We start from the raw sequence: 18,826 nt of genomic DNA on the forward strand, positions 1-18,826 counted from the left end.
TCCAATTTCACCACCTCTGTGTCTTTGTCCCTGTGATGTCTTCCAGCAGTGCCTTTCTCCTGTGGTGCTCCCATCTACCAAATTGTTCTTCACTCTCAAAGCCAGCCAAGAGATTGTCGCCTCTGAGAATCTCCCCTCACTCCTCTCCCATCCAGAGCTCACCCCTCTTTCACTGGGCTTTTATTATGCCAAATGCATTTAGCTCTAATTATTTAAAATTACCTAATCTATCTCCTGTGTTGGACTAGAGCTTCTTGAGGCCAAGGCCCATGTCTATTCATTTTGCATTTCTACTCATAATATGGTGCCAGGTACATCGCAGCAGCTCAATAAATGTGGAGCTGGATTAGATCCCTTTGTAATAATAGCACTGGGGGAGGGGGAGGGATCATCTGGTGAATAGAATAGAAACCCAAGTGGAGAAAGGGAATGGAGCAGGTCATTATTTCGATGACTAATGGGAGGCTGAATTGAGGGGAAAGATGAGTTTGGGGCAGGCATGCCATCAGGGGACGACACCACACCAGTTTGGGTGGCGGCAGGCCTTCTAGGAGTCCTGGACTGAGATGTTAGCAGAGGTGTGAGGAGAGCTAGGGGCTGTGGGAGTCGTAGATGGAGCCCTGGGAATGGCAGGTTTCTATGGGACGCCAAGATGAGAGGTGCAGTGTTGGGAGAAGGGGAAGGACCCTGGGGATGATGGGCATGTTGGAAGGAGGACAGAGATAGCTGGTAACTGGCAGGGGTGGCAGTGGGGAAAGGGCGGGGGGAGGGACGGGACAGGGGGTCCATCGGCAACAAGCAGATGTCAGGGAGGGGAGTTGCTGCGACCATGGCAACTTTAGGCGGCCAGCAGTGTCGGCCAGTTGTATGCACTGGACGGCGGACAGTCAGTGACTGGTGATTGAATTGTATCTTAGGGAGTCATGGGGAGCTAGGGATGGTAAAAGAACCAAGTGACGGGCTTGGCTGAGCTTGCAGGGAATGAGATCATTTGTGACCATAATGCTGAACAAACAGGATTAAAGGGCGCGTCAGAAACGTAACTTTGTTCTCTCCTCCTCTCCCCTATTCCAACCACTCTGCGGAGCTGGGTTTTCTGTCCCTGCATGAAATCTAAGACAGACTTCACTACTTTTCAACTTCTCTCAGATCAAAAAAAAAAAAAAAAAAAAAATCTTCCAGTAACTTTTATCCATAAACACAGTCTTGGTTTAGTAAGGATCATGTCTGGTCTAGTCCAGTGTAGTAATACATATTTTTTTCATTTAAAGGTAAAGCTTCTCCCACTCTTGCAGCTCCCGTTTGCTGTAGATGTGAAGCCTGTAGTGGGGGAGAGAGTCCCGATGGGCTTCTGCCTGTTTTCCCCCTAACACATCTGCTCTCTCTCCCCGACTCACCAGGCAACTCCAGCTACTTCAGAGTAGATGGGGGAGGTGGGGTTGGTAAAGTGCAGGAAGGTCCTACAGCAGGACATCAGTTTGCCTTGGGTTTCCTGCCATGGCAGATGTAAACCTGACTTGTTCCTTTGTGGGCACTTGTATAGGTTCTTTAGTGGGGAGAGTCTCTCCCTCCTCCATCTCTGTGGCTATCTTACCTAAGTTTTTCCTGACATGGCGGAATCCACCTCTTCTTTCAGCAAACCTTAGTATGCTGCTGAGGTTTCCTCACCCACCCAGGCATCTTTAACTGAGACTCAGCTCATGTTGACTTGGCAGTACTTATGGGATATCTGGCTGGAAATCCTCTCCTAGCACCTGAGAGAGAGGTGGGAGCTGGACACACAGATGTGAGGGTAAATGCTGTGTAGATGTTGGCTGAAGTTGTGAGCGTGGACACGCTTGTCCGGGAAGAGACCTGGAACCTCACAGAGAGTCATGTTCCAGAAGCAGGAGGACAAGGAGCTGGCCAAGAAGGTGGAAGCCTCTTCCAGAGTGTTGGTTTTATAGAGGGGCAGACTGCATAGGAGTCAGCCCAGAATTATGTCTATTATTGTTTCCATCTTCTACCAAGAATGTGGAACTTAAAATGCATACATTTTAATTTTAACTGTGAAAGGACTCTAAGCTGTCTTCTTCCTGTTGTGAAAATTGATGTTAATTTTACCTTAGAATTTCTAATTCTTTGAAGATAAGTTTTAACTTTTTTTTTTCCAGTTGTGTATGAACACAGATCAAGATTAGAGAAATCCTTGCAAAAGGAAAGACTTGAACATAAGAAAGCGAAGGAAGGTAAATAAATAATGTAATTTGTGTTCTGTGTTTTTATCATACTCTTCTTTGAAGCATCACGTACTTGCTTTACTATTTTTTTGCTAAGAAATTTTTCAGATCACCCAAAGTCAGTTTTATTTGGTGGATGGAGAAGTAGATACCAAGCAATATGCTATACATTGTGCGACAAAATAATTCCTGCTCAAGACTAGATTTAGAATCTTTCATTCAGTTGGTGCCACTTTGAGGTCATTCATATATTGGTTATATGTATTGCTTTGGAAATAATACACAGTTTTTCTTTGAATATTATCAATGCATACGTTACTAACACCTGAAACTTCTGTCCACAGGCATCCAGGAAAGTAACAGCATGCATTGTCCAGAATATGACAAACGTTATATAAACATATACGTATACATGTACATTTAGAACGTAATGAATTGATCTTATCGTACGATGTCTTTTAAGTTATACACCTGTTTTCATCTTGTGGTAAAGGCTTTACTGGCACAACTGATTGGTTTGGTTTGAAAAATTAACATTTAGCACAGATATTAGGCAATGCTGTTGGTTTTTATCAGAGTTTTTCTATAAAGCACGGAGCTTATACAGGTTGTGATTTGAAATTACCTGCATTCTATTTTTATTTATTCATCTTTTTGGTAAATCTTGAGATTGAAGTGAGGTGTTCCGTCTGATTACCTTGGTGTGAGGTAGAAGGAGGGAGAACAGAGGAGGGCAGTGTGGGCTAGGATGTTTTACTGAGATGTTTAAGATCATTAAAATGCTTTGATAGGATTTGGATTTCCCTTGTCTTCAAAAGCAGAGTGATTTTATAGAGCCATCTAGTGGATAATAAAGCTTTAAGAGCATTAAAGATGGTTTCCACGGCTTGATCTCCTTTTCAGGTCCTGAATGATTTTCGTGTGCCATCTAGTGGCTGGCAATAAATCATCTCTGTCCTTAGGTGCACTTCATGTTTTTTGTCTCCTTAATTTCATGGACAGTTCATCACCGAGTACACATTCTAAATGCACTTTTAATCAGTTGGTTATAGTGTGTATTTTGTTGATACAAGATTCACAACTTTAAGGTGGAGAGGAAAATTGTATAACAGTTTTTTTCGACTCTTTCTAAAGCATTAAAAGACAAAGTATATAAGTCACCAAGTAGATCGTTTTAAACCTGAAACATTTTTTTAGGTCTGAGTAAAGTATGCCTATGTTCTTTTAGATGTCTAAAAATGCCACAGTGAATTAACTTTTACTCTATTTTCTCCATTTTGTATTTTCTAGATTTTCTGGTTTATAAATTAGAAGCACAAGAAACACTAAATAAGGGAAGGGTGAGTTTTTCTTTCTCCCTTAATTTTTTATTTCATGAAACTTGAAAGAGGGGGAAATACAGTCGCAAAACCTTTTACTCTGTTGATCATTAGGATTGAAGGGCTGAAATACATTTCCCTGCCTCCCTCCTTCCCTCCTTCCCTTCCTCTCTCCTTTCCTTCCTTCCTTCCCAAGAGATTCTCAGAGGAAGACCTAAAAACTGTTCTTTTAAAACCTACCTTCCTTTGTTTGTCACAATACTGTGATAGTGATAAATTGGAAATAGCCTTAATGTTCAACCATAAAGAGATTATTTTTATTCACTTATTTATTCATTTGTAGTCTCTCTTTTCTATAGAATGTGATATTTATTTTCATTTGCCTTTGCACGACGTTACTGTCACTTGCATAGACATTGCTGTGTAATGTCTGGCACGGTACCTGGCCTAGAGTTCCCATGTTCAAAAACATTTGTGGAACGAATGAATACATAAATGATATTGGCAGTTTAAAAAGTTTTTAACTCCAAATTAACTGGAGAAAAACAAGTTTTTCTCTTACTCTAAGAAAAATATGTAAGCATTGGTTGAATAAAGCATTGGCGTTTTGGGGTATTAAAAACTGAGAAGAGCCTGTCCCTTGAATAGCTAGGAGGCTGTCGGCTTTCAACTCTTACCTGCTTTTAAAAGCCCTAGCCAGAATTGTGTGTGTTCTGTTGTGCATTTTGTAATGTAATTTATTACAAATTAAAATGGTAAAGTGATCAAATAAAATGATAAAGCAAAAACACAGTTCATTTTAGAAGCTGCAAGAATATGAAAGAAAGAAGTAATTGAGGGCTTCCCTGGTGGCGCAGTGGTTGAGAATCTGCCTGCCAATGCGGGGGACACGGGTTCGAGCCCTGGTCTGGGAAGATCCCACATGCCGTGGAGCAACTAGGCCCGTGAGCCACAACTACTGAGCCTGCGCGTCTGGAGCCTGTGCTCTGCAACAAGAGAGGCTGCGACAGTGAGAGGCCCGCGCACCGCGATGAAGAGTGGCCCCTGCTTGCCGCAACTAGAGAAAGCCCTCGCACAGAAACGAAGACCCAACACAGCCAAAATAAATAAATAAATAAATAGCGTTCCCTTTAAAAAATAAATTAAAATAAATAAATAAATAAATAATAAAAATTAAAAAAAAAAAAAAAAAAGAAGTAATTGAGGCTGTGCTTGTACCGGTGACGGGTAAAGCAAGGAGTGGAGCACATAAGATAGAACAACACAGCAGCCTGGGGAGAGAAAACTTTCAGGCGGTTTGTGGTTTGCACACTCACTGGTTATGGTTGCCCAGGACTGGACTTGTGTGAGGTCCACATGTGAAGATGCTCCACTGGCACACAGAGACACAGTCCTGGAGCGCGTGCTTCAGCCATAGGCGTAGGCTCAAGTTTCGGTCCTGGCTCTGCTACTAAAGGAAATGTTTGCCCTGGCCTGTTCCTTAGCCTTTCTGTTTCTCACTCTGTGAGTTGGAGTCTAGTTGGGGTAAAGTCACGTATGTAGAATTTCTTACCAGCTGAAGCTCAAGGCAGGAAGGTGCCTTTTCTCTCCCTTCCCGGAAGCCATGCGAAGCTTGTGAGGCCTGGTTTATCTCCTTTTCCCCCTGGAGCACCGGGCACAATATATCAGCCATATGCGGTGCTGCATCTCAGGACAAGTTCCCCTGTGCCTCTGGCCTCAGTTTTTCTTCTCAATATGAGAGTGGAAGTAAATCACCTCCAAGGGCCCTGTCAAGCTGCTGTTTCATAATTCCATGTCCTGATTTTTCATTATTAAAGTCTAGCAAACTTAGAGGAATGCGAAAACTTCATTTCTGCTATTAAGTAAAGAGATGGCCTCAGAATTGTCCTGTTTTGAGCTGAGAGTTCATTTTCACTTAACACAAGTGAAATGAGTGAAATCCTTCCATTAAGACCTTTAAGCTCTGTTTAGCAAAAGAGCCAAATTTGTTATTTTTGTGTTAACTGTTTGCTTTTCAATTTACAGCAAGATTCTAATAGCAGGTACAGCGCGTTGAATGTCCAACATCAGATGTTAAAGGTGAGTAATTTAAAGTTGTTCTTCGTGAGTGAATCAAAGGATTAACTAAGTAACTTAAGTGATCAAGGAAAGTTTACAGAAAGTTGATTTGTATTGTGATATGGTATATTAAAGTCATTTCTGGCTAAAAGTGATATATAATTGTAATGCTCCATCATGTTTTATCACCTGATTACAAAGAACATATTTAGCTCATTACACATTTTTTATAAATCAGGCTCTCTGGTCACCTAATTTTTAATTTTGTTCTCTATCCTTTAAGGATTTTTGTTTGTTTTTTAAATCTAATTTATCAGAGTGGTTTTTGTTAGATATTTTCTTTTATCTTAGTCGCGCTGGAGGCAGTAGAAGTATTAAAATGCTGCCTTCCTGTTACTAATGTGTAATAAGTGTTCTGCCTACCACAGGAGCACAATTTATGTTTAAAGATTCTCCTTCCTTGGTTCTTGGATAAAACTCATTATTGTGTCAGGAAAATTGAAAAAAAGAGAGAGAGAGAGAGAGAGATGCATTATTTCTGTTTAGGCCAGAAGAGATGAGCAGCAGACATTATGCCACCCTGCACAGCAGGGAAAACCACGCCACTGTCTCCAGCCCCTACCCCCCAGCTTTTTGTTTGGTGTTGTCTTTTCTCCTATATCCGTAGGGCATATGCTTTTTATTGAAACCAGCATCTTTCCTGTTATCAAGAAAACAATACATGAATTAAAGCAGACCACCCTTTCACATTAAGCATGTAGAATTTATCTAGACTGTGATTACAGTATTATAATCAGGAGTAATATACGTAAGAATCATTCTACAAGCAATAGATTTATTACTTCCCCCAAACGGAAAAATTTTTTTCCCCCCTTCTTTAAACTGGGTTACCAGGAAGGCTGAAAATCAAAGAAGGGAAATAAAAAATGTTGCCGGGAAAACATCAGATTGAAAGAGGCAGTCTAGAGTATCCACGGAGGGGTAATTTTTTCGTTAGCTTTACCCTGTTTCCACAGTAACTTGAGTCCCTGGGAATTTCCCCAGATCCCTTCCTTTTCCATCTCTCATGCAAACTTCCAACTTCTTGTTGTTCCCATTAATGTTAAAAATTCAGGAGAAAATTATTTTTGGCCATGATCACAAACTATTCATTTGGAATGGAAGGGAGCTGCACAAATTCAAAGCAAGCTGAGGAAAACTAAGTCTACTTCTTCGTTTGTGCTTACTTTCTGGCAAGAGAAAGGCTACGCTATCGAGAGACAGATTCTGATATAATTTAGAGAATGTACATCCCTGCTAAAGTTTTCATCTTTGCAGAGTCAACATGAGGAGCTAAAGAAACAGCACAGCGACTTGGAAGAGGAACACCGCAAGCAAGGAGAAGACTTCAGTAGGACATTTAATGACCACAAGCAGAGATACCTGCAGCTGCAGCAAGAGAAAGAACAAGAGCTTTCTAAGCTAAAAGGTATTTGGAAACCTAATTAGTCAGTGTGCATGGAAACGAATACTCATATTAACGTTTGAATAGAACAATAGACTTTTGTTTTATTTTGTTTGTTGCTTGGTGATTGATTACATTACATGTGGTCCTTTACCAGTTACTTCTTACTTCTTTATGAAGCTTCTCACTTATACTTACCTCTTTGGGTTTGTTTAGGGAAACAGAATAGAATACTTAGTGTTTCTCAACGGGGCACACTGGCCATGTTGGGCAAGACAGTTTTCTTTTTAAGTGTGTTGTGAGACATTTAGCATCTCTGACCCCACCCACAAAATGCCATCAGTGCTCCCCAGTTACAGTGATGCATTTCCAAATCTCCACAGGGGCGTAAAGACTCCCTGTTGATCGCTAATAGTAGCTTCAAAAAGCTCAGGCTCTGGAGTCAGACTGCCCTGGTGAATCTTGGCCTCTTCAATGACTAGTTTATATATGACCACAGGCAAGTTGTGTAGTGTAAACCGTCCTCATCTGTAAAAGCGGGATATTCATAAAAAGTATCAACCTTGTAGAATTGGTGTGAGGATTACATTATGCAGAGCACCTAGAACAGTTACTGGTACATGGTAGACCTTCAATCTATATTAACCACCATCAGCATCAGGTATTTTCATAGTAATATGGAACAAAATATATCACTTCTAAGTACATGTGAGTTCTGGAAAAGGGCAATAGCATATTCTACAATCACCTATCCAGGTACTAAATAAATCTGAAGTGTGAGATTTGGTTTAAAAACATACATGGTGCTTGCAGAAACACGGGTGAAATCCTGGTGCTTGCAAAAACACGGGTGAAATCCTGGTGCTTGCAAAAACACGGGTGAAATCCTGGTGCTTTGCAAAAACACGGGTGGAGAACAATTTCCTGGTTTTATATAAAATGTCATCATAGAAAGAAACCGTGTGAAGGGTCCTTTGGACTTTTCTGTGCTTTTTTTTTGCAATGCTTTGTCTCGAAGTATTCCAAAATAATAGGCTAATAACAGTATTCCAAAATAATAGGAATACTTTGTCTGTAAGTATTCCAAAAAGGCACCTGGGAGTTAAATAGCCACTGAGGCAGTTTACAAAGGGTTGAGGTAGTCTTGATGGAGCCAGATGTCAGCAGATGACACCCAAGAGATGTAGACATGTAGGGGACTTGGCTTGTTGGTGGTGAGCCAGGTGGTGAGGAGTCAGTAAGATAACAAAATAGAGAAAGGAAGAGACTAAACACTGAAAGTCCTTACAAAGGTGGTAAAAGGAAGAGAGAGCCAGAAGACTCCAGTGCGCAGACAGCACTTGCCACCCTGGGGATGCTACACCTTTGTGTGGTGAAGGAGGACATTTGACTTGTAGGATCCACTGTTTAGCATTTTCAAACCTGAGCCAAGCTGAGGAAATATATTTAATTATATTGATATTAAGGAGATCCATTAAGGAGTGAGAAGTAAAATTTTCTAGGTGCCTGACCTTGGCATGCTTTACATAATTTAGTTCATTCAATTTTAGTAATAGCCCTAAAAGGCATATTATCTTGTGTCTACTCTATAGTTACTCCTTTCTTTGAAACCAAGTCCATGTATAGTAAAATTTTAACAAGAAATCAGAACCATGGAAAATAGGAGGATACTTGTCTGTGAGTTCTGCATACTCAGATAGTTCAAGCCTGATGGCCTGGTCTGAGCTTCCTGGAACCCAGAACAAAAGGAGAAATACAGTAAGTGATAGGGCTCTTGTCATCAGAAGAGAGAATCTACCAATACCTTGGTGGGTGAGGGAGCGACAGAGAGAGACAGAGATGGAGACAGAGGGCGAGAGAGAGAGAACGGTATTTTTGGTATCAATTAATTTTTGGAAGAAGTTTCTCAGAGAGACTTCAAACAACTTAATGTGACAGTGCCTTTGATGACACTTTGATAAGTGATTTTCACATCAGCACTTTTGTTTGATTATGGTCCCTGATAGTAAATTAAAGATAGACGCATCGTGATAGGCGCGGGTCTGCAGCGGCAAACCTATGACGTGTGTAGTCCGAGTAGCCTTTGGCAGGTTACTATGACATGAGGAGGGAGTTTAGAATTTAGAATATGGATAGCTATGAGCTGATAACATATAAACTTAGATGATTATTCTTCCCATTATCGTTATAATAATAGCTGACACTTAACAAATGTTTTCCATGTGCCAGTACTGGGGGAAACTCTTCGTACAGGTATCGTATTTAAGTCTCATAACAACCTGCAAGGTAGGCATTATATTTAGTCTGATTTAACAAGTGAAGAAATTGAGGCCTGCTAAGGTTAGGTAACTTGCTCAGGGTCACACAGCAAAGGCACAGGAGACACCGTCATTAAGGTTATAAACTGAATTCCTTTAAAAGTCAGCCAAGTTCGGGTATTTCAAGTGCATGTGTGCCTGTGTGTAGACTGAGGGCCCATCCAGCCGATGACACACTTGTGGTCCTCTTCAGTTGCCACAGTGTCCTGTTTTGACCTTTGAGAAAATCCGGTATGACGTGTAGGTGGACAACCCAACCACTGGCCACATTTCCCACCTTGTTCTTGATCTCTCCCCAAACCCAGTCACGAAGCCAGTGCCCAGGGATCAAGCAGGGACTCGAGTGGAGTGAAAGTGGACAGAAAGTACGAGGCGGGATGGTGACTGGCACTTTGCCTCTGTGCCGAGGGCCACCCTGGAGGCATAAAGTTCTGCCTGCAGCGAGTGGCTGCCACTCTGGGGACGGTTTGCCCGACATAGTGCGGGTCCACACCTGCTGCTGTCCCAGCGTAATTCTTAACAGCACCCCTTTCACTCTCAACAGTATCTCCCGTTGGAAATGAGTCATTATGGTCACCCAGCCACCATTTAACTTCTGCTGAGTGCTGTCTCATGAGAACTGGCCTAATGTTGCCGGAATCTTATTAGACCCAGATTCTTGATTTTTAAATGGTGACAGCTCTTCAAATGTGGAAGACACTATGTGTAGGCCAACACTGCAGGGGCCAAAAAAAATGTTTGTGTGTTGGATTTGGCCCAAGCGCTGCCAGTCCATAGCATCCAGATACAGAAAATGTGGGAAAATTAGCAAGAGGTTGTTCCCCGAACAGTGGAGCTTGTGGTTCAGGAGGTTTGAAGACTTCACTCTGATTGCTGCAGTCTCACATGGTAGCCCTGGAAAGAACTGTCCTGTAGCTATCGGAGGGAGAATTTGGATCAGTCAAGAACTCAATGGTGGGAGAAAGAAAATATATTTAGAATTTTTGAGCAGATGGGGTGTCTCTCTGTCTCTTATTTATTTCTTGAGTTGCTTTTGTAACTGAAATACCTTTTGGGGACTGTGGAAATTATTCATGCTCTGAGAAATGTGGTTTTGCTTTTTGATAGCCCTGTTTTTAATTTGTGAAGAGATCAAAATCTTAGATGACTCCTACCCATTACATTTCATTCCTAAGGGTTTGCTTCTTAACAGAAACATTTCATTTTCAGCACAGGAGTAATTAAAAATCCTTAACTTCTGCGACGTGTAGCTTGTTTAAATGTATTTAAACCACTGAACCAGATTGTACTGGGTTGTCCAGCTGAATCCATGCCGCATCCCAAAATGGTATAGGTTTTGTTGATTTGGAATATTGTACTGTCAAAGTTCAAAACAGTCCTAGAAAAAGTTATGTGAGGCTTTAGATGTGAAAATAATAGAATCAAGAGCCCCAAAGGCCCAGGGCTTTACGCATGATTTTCCTTTTTCTAAAATAGAATCCGTGTACAATTTGAGAGAAGAGAACAGACAGCTGAGGAGAGCGCATCAGGACATGCACACACAGCTGCAAGATGTCAAGGTAAAAAAAAAAAACCAAAAAAACCCAGCATTTGACTGTTTAGTGTTTGCCTGCTTTACTTTGTAGAGTGACCTTAAAAGTCGTTCCCTATTTGACATGCTTTACAATGCACACTGTTATTTTGGGCTTTGCATAAACCGGACCAGGCCCAATACTTTTACCACTTCTGCATCATAAGCTAAACGATGATCCGGAAATCCCAACATTTCCATTAGTACTGAAATGATTCTTTTGCTAGATGGTTGAATCTTAATAAGCTTTTTTTTTTTGGCAATATAGAAATACCTTTAACATCTTAAGTGAAAAATAAGTACATGAAATAGAATGCAGGCTATTATGATAGCTATATACAATTATGTAGAGAAGACCGAAAGGAAACATATAAAATCGTTTGTAACTTATTTAAGGATAGTGGGATTATATATTTCCCCATCTATTTTTCAAATATTCTGCACTACTGTTATAATGTTTTAATAATAAAAATGTTAATTCAAATATTATTAATAATATTTTTCACTTATTTCCAGTATGGCTGTAATGTTGCAGGTTTGTTAGATTAATAAGCGTTTTATTTACAAAGGTTTATTAATAATGAGAGGTATTTTTTTGTGTGTGTTGATCTCACTGTAAGTGATTGTGATATTTGGGTAGCACGTTTTAGATTGTGGAATACTACGTTAATCATAGTCTTCCCTCTACAAAGATTTTGGAACTTAACAAATACTGCAAAAACAAACCAGCAAGCAAGCAGCATCTGGGTGCTCATGCCACTGTCTGCCCAAGAAGAGTTTGTCCTAGAATGTTAAAACTCAACCTGTAAAATTCTTTTCTGTGTAGCAACAGCATAAGAATTTACTCTCCGAGCATGAACAACTTGTAGTGACTTTGGAAGACCACAAGAGTGCACTAGCTGCTGCACAGGTTAGAAGGGTAGCGGCCTCTCTGGGTTCTTTTTAAGTCTACTTAACATTTCTGAATTCCTCTGTGCGTGTAGTCTCTTAAAGGCCAGGCTTCACTGAGTTCCTTAGGACGGAGCTTTCCTGATCCTGAAGATCATGCATGCTTTCAAAACTCGATCAAGAGAATATTAAATAAACCTTTGATTTTTTTTTTTTTTTTTTTGCACTGGCAGTGTGGTGCATATTACTTTTTCTACCCTCCTCCAGCCCCTGCATGCAGTAGTCTAATACTTGTTTCAGTCACAGAAATTATCCCACATATGTGGTCTTTTGCCACCGTATGACCTGTATTGACGCACGCTATATGATCTGTAGGATTTTATGATGCTAGCTACCTAAATAAATTATTGTCAAGCTCTATATTTTATTCCTCCCTCCCTTGCTCCCAGCTTTGCAGCCTGCACACACTGCTTTTGGGACTAGGCTTATGTGTTGTTTGGTCAAATTACAGGAAATAAGAACAGCTCTCAAGTCAATAGAGAAGGAAAACGAGAGTCGTAAGCTTCATTTGTTCAAAGCCTAGAACAGTCCTCGGCACAAGGCAGGCCCTCAGTAGACACTTACTGAATGAACAAATGAACAAATACAAGTGTTGGAGAGCTTATTAAAGTAATATCACATTGAGTGTTTTACAGCTTTCTAGTCGAAGCAAAGAAATAGGAATGGCTAGTTTAGTTGCTATGTCTTCTTAATCACCGGTCTTCACTTGTCTTCTCTTGGAAGAATTAAAAGAAAAGGGCAAAGGAAAACCAACTATCTGTGCTTACCAGGAGACCATGTATTATCTTTTGTCTTTATAAAATTATTAAAAGAATCATATGCTGGGCCCTGATTCATCTCAGAGGCTGTAGCATCTGTGTCTGTGGGGCCCTTTTGCAAGGCAGTCATTGATTATCTCCCTACAAAACTGTAGCTGTGTGGTAATTTTTTCCATGGGTATAAATTAAATTGACTTTAGAGGATATTATTACATTCAAAACCTTCTTTATAAAATTTTTACCAAGTATTATTATTTTCTCTGAGGCTGCTTTTCATACTGAAAAATGTGACAAACCAACTTGAATACTCTATGTACTATAATAGCCATAAATATCAGACTAAGCAACAATTTGAAAATTCAGAAAAATATAAGTAAAATAGTTCATTTAATGACCAAAACCAGATTCTGTCGTAAGCATCCTGGGAGTATTGCCGACAAGGTTTTGCAACAGAAAAAATTTTTTTATTTAACTTACATATGATTTTCTATTTCTTTTAGTAGCTTTTTGGTTCTTTTGGGTGGGGCCTCCAAGTTTCTCCTGCTCTTTTACCCCCGTATTAAAACTTTCCCCAGATCTGCTCAGAAAACAACTGCTATTTCAGGCATCTACGTCTCTCATGTAAATCATGTTATGAGATTCTGTCTTGACAACCTGATTTTTAAATGTAATAATTAAGGGCGGGAGAAAGCAGGAACAGAGTAGAATTTGAGAGTTTACAATTTATCAGGGATTATCATAATAACTTTATGTACAGAATTTTATTTACTATTCACAATCTACTGAGTTATATAATATTGTATCCTTTTTATATCTAAATAAAGTAAGGTCAAAAGGAGTACTGTAGCTGGCCCCAAATCATTGCCCAGAACCAAGCTGGAAGCTTAGGTCATCCGGACATCAAAGTCACACTTAACTCTTCAGCTGGAATTTGTGGAGACTCCCTGTATCACAGTTACCTGGGCCTTGCTCCAGACCTACTGAATCATCATTTCTAGGGTGGGGGGGTCCAGGAGCCTGCATTTTTAACATGATCCTTCCATAATTTAACATGATTCCTAATGCACGCTAGTATTTGAGAACCACAGCATTACTGCCTTCAAAGGTTATGTGTCTAGGAGGAGGAGAAAGAAGAAAGACTAGAATATTTATCTTATTAAAAGTATCACTGTGTGGATGTCATCTTTTTTTCTTTGACCTCCAAAGTTGGTTTGCAAATGTTTTGGTAGATTTCTGGGCTAAGGGCCACTGTTAGCCGTATGGCATGCCTTTGTTCAAATGACTCCCCTGAGACAGATTTAGCAAGCGGACTTCTGCACCTCTGTGTGAATTAGAAAAAGGCAGAAAGGGGGTGGGAGAGCACCGTGCAGGTGCACAGCTGTGGCCGCAGGAGCACGACTCACCAGCCTCGACTCCCGCTCTGCTGTGCACACTGAGGGCGGCGGCCCTGGCCAGCAGGCTCTTTCTTTCAGAAGAGATTTCTGGGTGCTTTGTGTTCATGTAAGTGTGTGTTTACACACACATATTTCTGTTTTAGGGTTACAGTGTTGGTGCATATGATGAGCTAAGTATAGTCTCTTGGTTTTCCTACTTAAAGTGTTTGATTTTTTCCGTCTTACTAGCTTCTTGTATTAAAAATATCACACACACACACACACTCTATCACATATACACACAGGTACACACATATGAGTATATGAGTATATTCTAAACCTATGCCTTCATTAGTGCCTTTGTTGCTCTAGAAGAAAAGGGCATTCAGAATTGAAGAATAAAAATCCAGCCTCATTTCATGCCTATGCAATTGCTTTCCAAAACTGCAGAGCACAATACAGGAAGCGTTCTGGAGAGGAAGGGACCCTATGTGAGCACATATTGACTGGAAGAAGAGGGTGGCCTGAATGATTTTACATATATATTCAGTTAACTTATTGGAAGCCTATGGTTCTTTTCTGCTGAAAAGTGTTACTCAGACCATATTGGTAAAAGATAATCTGCACTTATATTTATATAATTGTGGAATTTTAAAATAGAGTTTAATGTCATAAAACTGATTGCATAGCTGTCTTACTTTTAATAATGATATTTAGACTAGAAATTTATATATAAAAATCCTGACTTAGTTTAGTGTAGCATGGGAAACTAACATCTGTCTTAGATACTTTTTCTCTGTTCCCTTTCACTCTAATTTGCATGTGCTTAAAAATGGTTGAGCATGTCCAAGTAAGTATAGCTAATGCATGGAAGCAGTCTGCATATTTATCCTTTCTTGCATTTAGGTATAATATTTTTGTCTAGTCTTCCAGTGAACTGTCTATGAATGATATCCTTTTCCCTCCTCAAATTGTGCAATTTGCATCCAATTGTGCAATTTGTATGCAGACTCAAGTTGCAGAATATAAACAACTGAAAGATACTCTGAATAGGATTCCAAGCTTTCGAAAACCAGAACAAACAGAGCAGCAAAATGTTACCCAGGTGGCACATTCTCCACAAGGTGTCAGCGCAAGAAGGGACAAGTTACCCGGAGAGCCTCGGGAGGTAAGAGGCATGAACTGGTCATCTGTGGTCAGGTCAAGCTGACCTGTGCTTTCCCCGTCAAGCTGTGCTTTCCCTGTCAAGCTGTCCTCAGGTGAACTGCTCTAAATATTGCCAGCTCTAACTGCAGAACACCGGTTCTCACATTTTAGCATGTATCAGAGTCCCTAGCAGGGCTGTTAAAACAAGAATAACTGGGCCCCAGCCCACAGTTTACAGTTCAGTTAATTTGGGGTGAGACCTGAGGATTTGCATTTCTAGCTGATTCGGCTGGTCTGGGGACGCACACTTTGAGAACTGCTGTTCTGTTTCCTGGAAAAGACTGAACTAGTTTTGTCTTTCTTCATGTGGGTATATTTGTTTGAAAGGAGCTGTTATGTCTGAATATTTTAGGGTTTTTTTTGGGGGGGGGATTGGGGATAGAGTGAGAAGGTTAAATGATCATGAGGATATTGTATGACAATCAGCCCACTTAAGTGTTAAAGCTGATAATATATTTGAACTTGATGCTGTGCTTGGTCCATACAAAATATGTCAAAGTTTGTATTATATAGCCTTCATAAAACTACAAGAGTATAAGTGCTAGTCACAGAATCCATTTTTTGTATTCCTGTTCTTCATAAAATTAAACCTTGTTGCTTAAGAATATCTCCCAAGTGAAACATCAAAAGTGGTGTCGCCCATATGATTAATTCTTACAGAGTTGTTTATGCAATCACACCTGTAATAAAAATGGCAAGTATGATTATCCTAACCCCAACAAAGTCATTTTAAACAATGAATGTTTGAGAAGACCTTCCCCAACTCACCTTCTTATCACCTTATGGGAATAATTAAGTTGAAGTGAGTGGACTTCGTTTGAATCTTCAGTCTGAGCAAAGCATTCCTTCACAGACAGATTCTGTATCCTCCTGGATGCTTGTTCTTTGTCTGGGTCTTCTGTTGCTCCTAACTTAAGAAAGCACAACCAGAGCCCTGGTGTGGAAATTGGTTCTATTCTCTATCTAAGTTTAACTACCAGTTTACTGGATTAATCTTTTAATGACTCAGACTTTTTAGTTCTTCCATCTGGGAGGTGGAGATAATAGTCGTCTGCTCTAACCTTTCTCACGGGGATGTTGTGGAGATAAGTGACAGGTGTTGGAAAGCACTTAGGGCCCTTCAGAGAAATATTTCCTGTAAAGCCAGGGCAGTATCAATTCAAACTTGCCAGGTTTGCAAGGACTTGGTAAAATGTACACCTCCAAAAGCTGTCCTCAGATGTCTGAGAAAGGACTTTTTTCCTTGGCTTATTTGTTTATGTATACAATCCAGTTTCTAAGTTATGTTTCTGCTAATTTAAGAACAGGGCTTCACATTTATTTCAATTACGGGACAGCATCCTGACCAAAGAAAGTATTCTTTCTGCTAAAGAAGGTTGGTGGGAGGGAGGACAGTGACACATTTTCCTATTGATATTATACCATCTCTCTTTTGCCCCTCTTTTCTAAGTAATGAAGACCATATAGAAATCTCTGAAACTTGCAGAGAAAACTGATTTAAATCAACCAGTTTTAGAAGAGGAGTCCTCTGTAAAAAGACACATCTTTTTTTTTTTTCTTCAGGGTTTTCTGTATTAATAATATAAAATACTCACAAAAGACTTCCTCTGGTTTACAAAGAAATACCACTTTAATACGTCAAAAATGTTTAATTATGGCACTATTAGAGCCAACATGGATGTCCATTAGTAATGGCATTCTTTTTTTTATATTAGCTAACAAAAAAGCTAACTCATCCTCTATTTGATCTTATCCTTTTCTTTTCAAATAATTATTGAAAACAAAATTTACCTTGAAGAAAATTACGTAAGTATTTGATCACTTGAAGTATGAGGGTTTTTCCCTTTCTATTCTAAGGGAGAACAGGCGTTAGATTGCTTTTGAGGGTAGGGTCTACTGAGATGTGGTCACTTATAGGCTTTACTTTTAGGTTATTTACGGTATTCTTTCCACGATGAAATTTTGCTTATGTTATCTCTATTTTGTAGGTGAGATCACACAGTGAGAAGAGTTAAGTGACTCCATTGCAGCCATACTTTTCAGTCAGGACTCTGTATTGCTAGACTCCAGGATTTTGCTTATGTTGTAACCCCGTAGACAATGGTAATAAAGAAATTCTGTCACTACTTTTGAAATAGAAGAGTGTCATTTCCAGTGGTGTGCTTGGCCTAGGTGTCTCGAAACAGCCAAGTGTGGCAGAACCGTGAAGCAGTCCCTGGAAGAACGGAGGAAACAAAACCGTACCCTCCCACCCAGAAGGAGGCAGGATCCCAGGCTCCCGCAGGACTGACCCGGCAGGAAGCGGGAGGCGGGGAGCCCGAGGAGCGCCAGGTGGAGGAGGAGCACCGGAGGGCCCTGGAAGAGGAGGCAATGGAGCAGGTCGGGCGGGCGGAGCGCCTCGAGGAGGAGCACGACCCGCCGCCGGAGGAGCAGCGGGGCCGGGAGTGGACGGAACGGCGCGAACAGAAGGAGGCCAGACTCCCGCAAGGGCAGGCTCGTGCTGAGGTACGAGGTCACCCAGCCAGCTGGCTGGGATGAGGGGTGCGCCGCTGTTTCTACGTGCAGTTGAGCCTTGAGCAAGGCAGGTTTGCACCTCACGGGTCCACTTCCACCAGGATTTTTTTCAGTAGTAAATACTACAAGATCCGTGGTTGGTAGAACCTGCCCGTGGGGAACCACCCAGAGGAGCCCCTATAGGGAGGCTACGGAGGAACCCTATATACGGGGGGCCGACTGAACGTTATAAGAAGATTCTCCACTGCACGGAGGGTCAGCGCCCCAACCTCCCACGCTGTTCAAGGGTCAGCTGTGTTAAGGAAAAAGCCCTCATGTATAACAGTCTATAAAATAAAATTGGGGTGATCTTGCTAAATGTTACATGTACATATATATATATATATATATATATATATATTTTTTTTTTTTTTAATTTATTGGCTGTGTTGGGTCTTCGTTTCTGTGCCAGGGCTTTCTCTAGTTGCGGCGAGCGGGGGCCACTCTTCATCGCGGTGCGCGGGTCTCTCACTATCGCGGCCTCTCTTGTTGCGGAGCACAGGCTCCAGACGCGCAGGCTCAGTAGTTGCGGCTCACGGGCCTAGTTGCTCCGCGGCATGTGGGATCTTCCCAGACCAGGGCTCGAACCCGTGTTCCCTGCGTTGGCAGGCAGATTCTCAACTACTGCGCCACCAGGGAAGCCCACATGTACATATTTAAATGTTCTATTGTGATGTTAGTAGCATAGCTACCTTATCCCAGAAAGATGGTTGGGGAAAAGAGAAGGTGCTGTGCATGTGTGTATGTGTTGTCTTTGTCAAGGGTGCGCAGTGAGAGAGACTCAGGCACATCCCTTTAACAGCGTAGGAGAGTAGATGGGCACCTCATCCCGCACCTTCCCGTCTGTGCTCGAGTCCCGTGGGCATCTTGAGGCCGAGAAGTGACTCAGTTTCTGTGATCAAGGGTACTTTTCTCCCCATTCACTTACTGTCAAATCCTACGTTGGCTTTTGCACGCTCGCCTTCAGGGTGGTTAGCAAGTCATCAGAAAGCTGACTTAAGGACACGCCACCAGGTGAGTGTGTCTAACCAGTCTCTGCTGAGGCTCCACCACTGAGCAC

At 41.1% G+C, this 18,826-nt stretch overlaps 1 protein-coding gene across 2 annotated transcripts in view; it reads left to right on the forward strand.

Annotated features, from left to right (window-relative positions):
- GOLIM4 (golgi integral membrane protein 4) overlaps positions 1–18,826 on the forward strand; it is a 75,937-nt gene that overhangs the window by 41,015 nt on the left and 16,096 nt on the right. For both annotated transcript variants that reach the window (XM_061194509.1, XM_061194508.1), the window contains exons 2-9: positions 2,154–2,228; positions 3,510–3,559; positions 5,564–5,617; positions 6,914–7,064; positions 10,835–10,917; positions 11,755–11,838; positions 15,017–15,175; positions 17,386–17,718. In XM_061194509.1, the coding sequence (XP_061050492.1) occupies positions 2,154–2,228; positions 3,510–3,559; positions 5,564–5,617; positions 6,914–7,064; positions 10,835–10,917; positions 11,755–11,838; positions 15,017–15,175; positions 17,386–17,718 (989 nt within the window). The remainder of the gene's footprint in view (positions 1–2,153; positions 2,229–3,509; positions 3,560–5,563; positions 5,618–6,913; positions 7,065–10,834; positions 10,918–11,754; positions 11,839–15,016; positions 15,176–17,385; positions 17,719–18,826) is intronic.

Source organism: Eubalaena glacialis, chromosome 6 (genome assembly GCF_028564815.1).
Source record: "Eubalaena glacialis isolate mEubGla1 chromosome 6, mEubGla1.1.hap2.+ XY, whole genome shotgun sequence".
Taxonomy (NCBI): Eukaryota; Metazoa; Chordata; class Mammalia; order Artiodactyla; family Balaenidae; genus Eubalaena; species Eubalaena glacialis.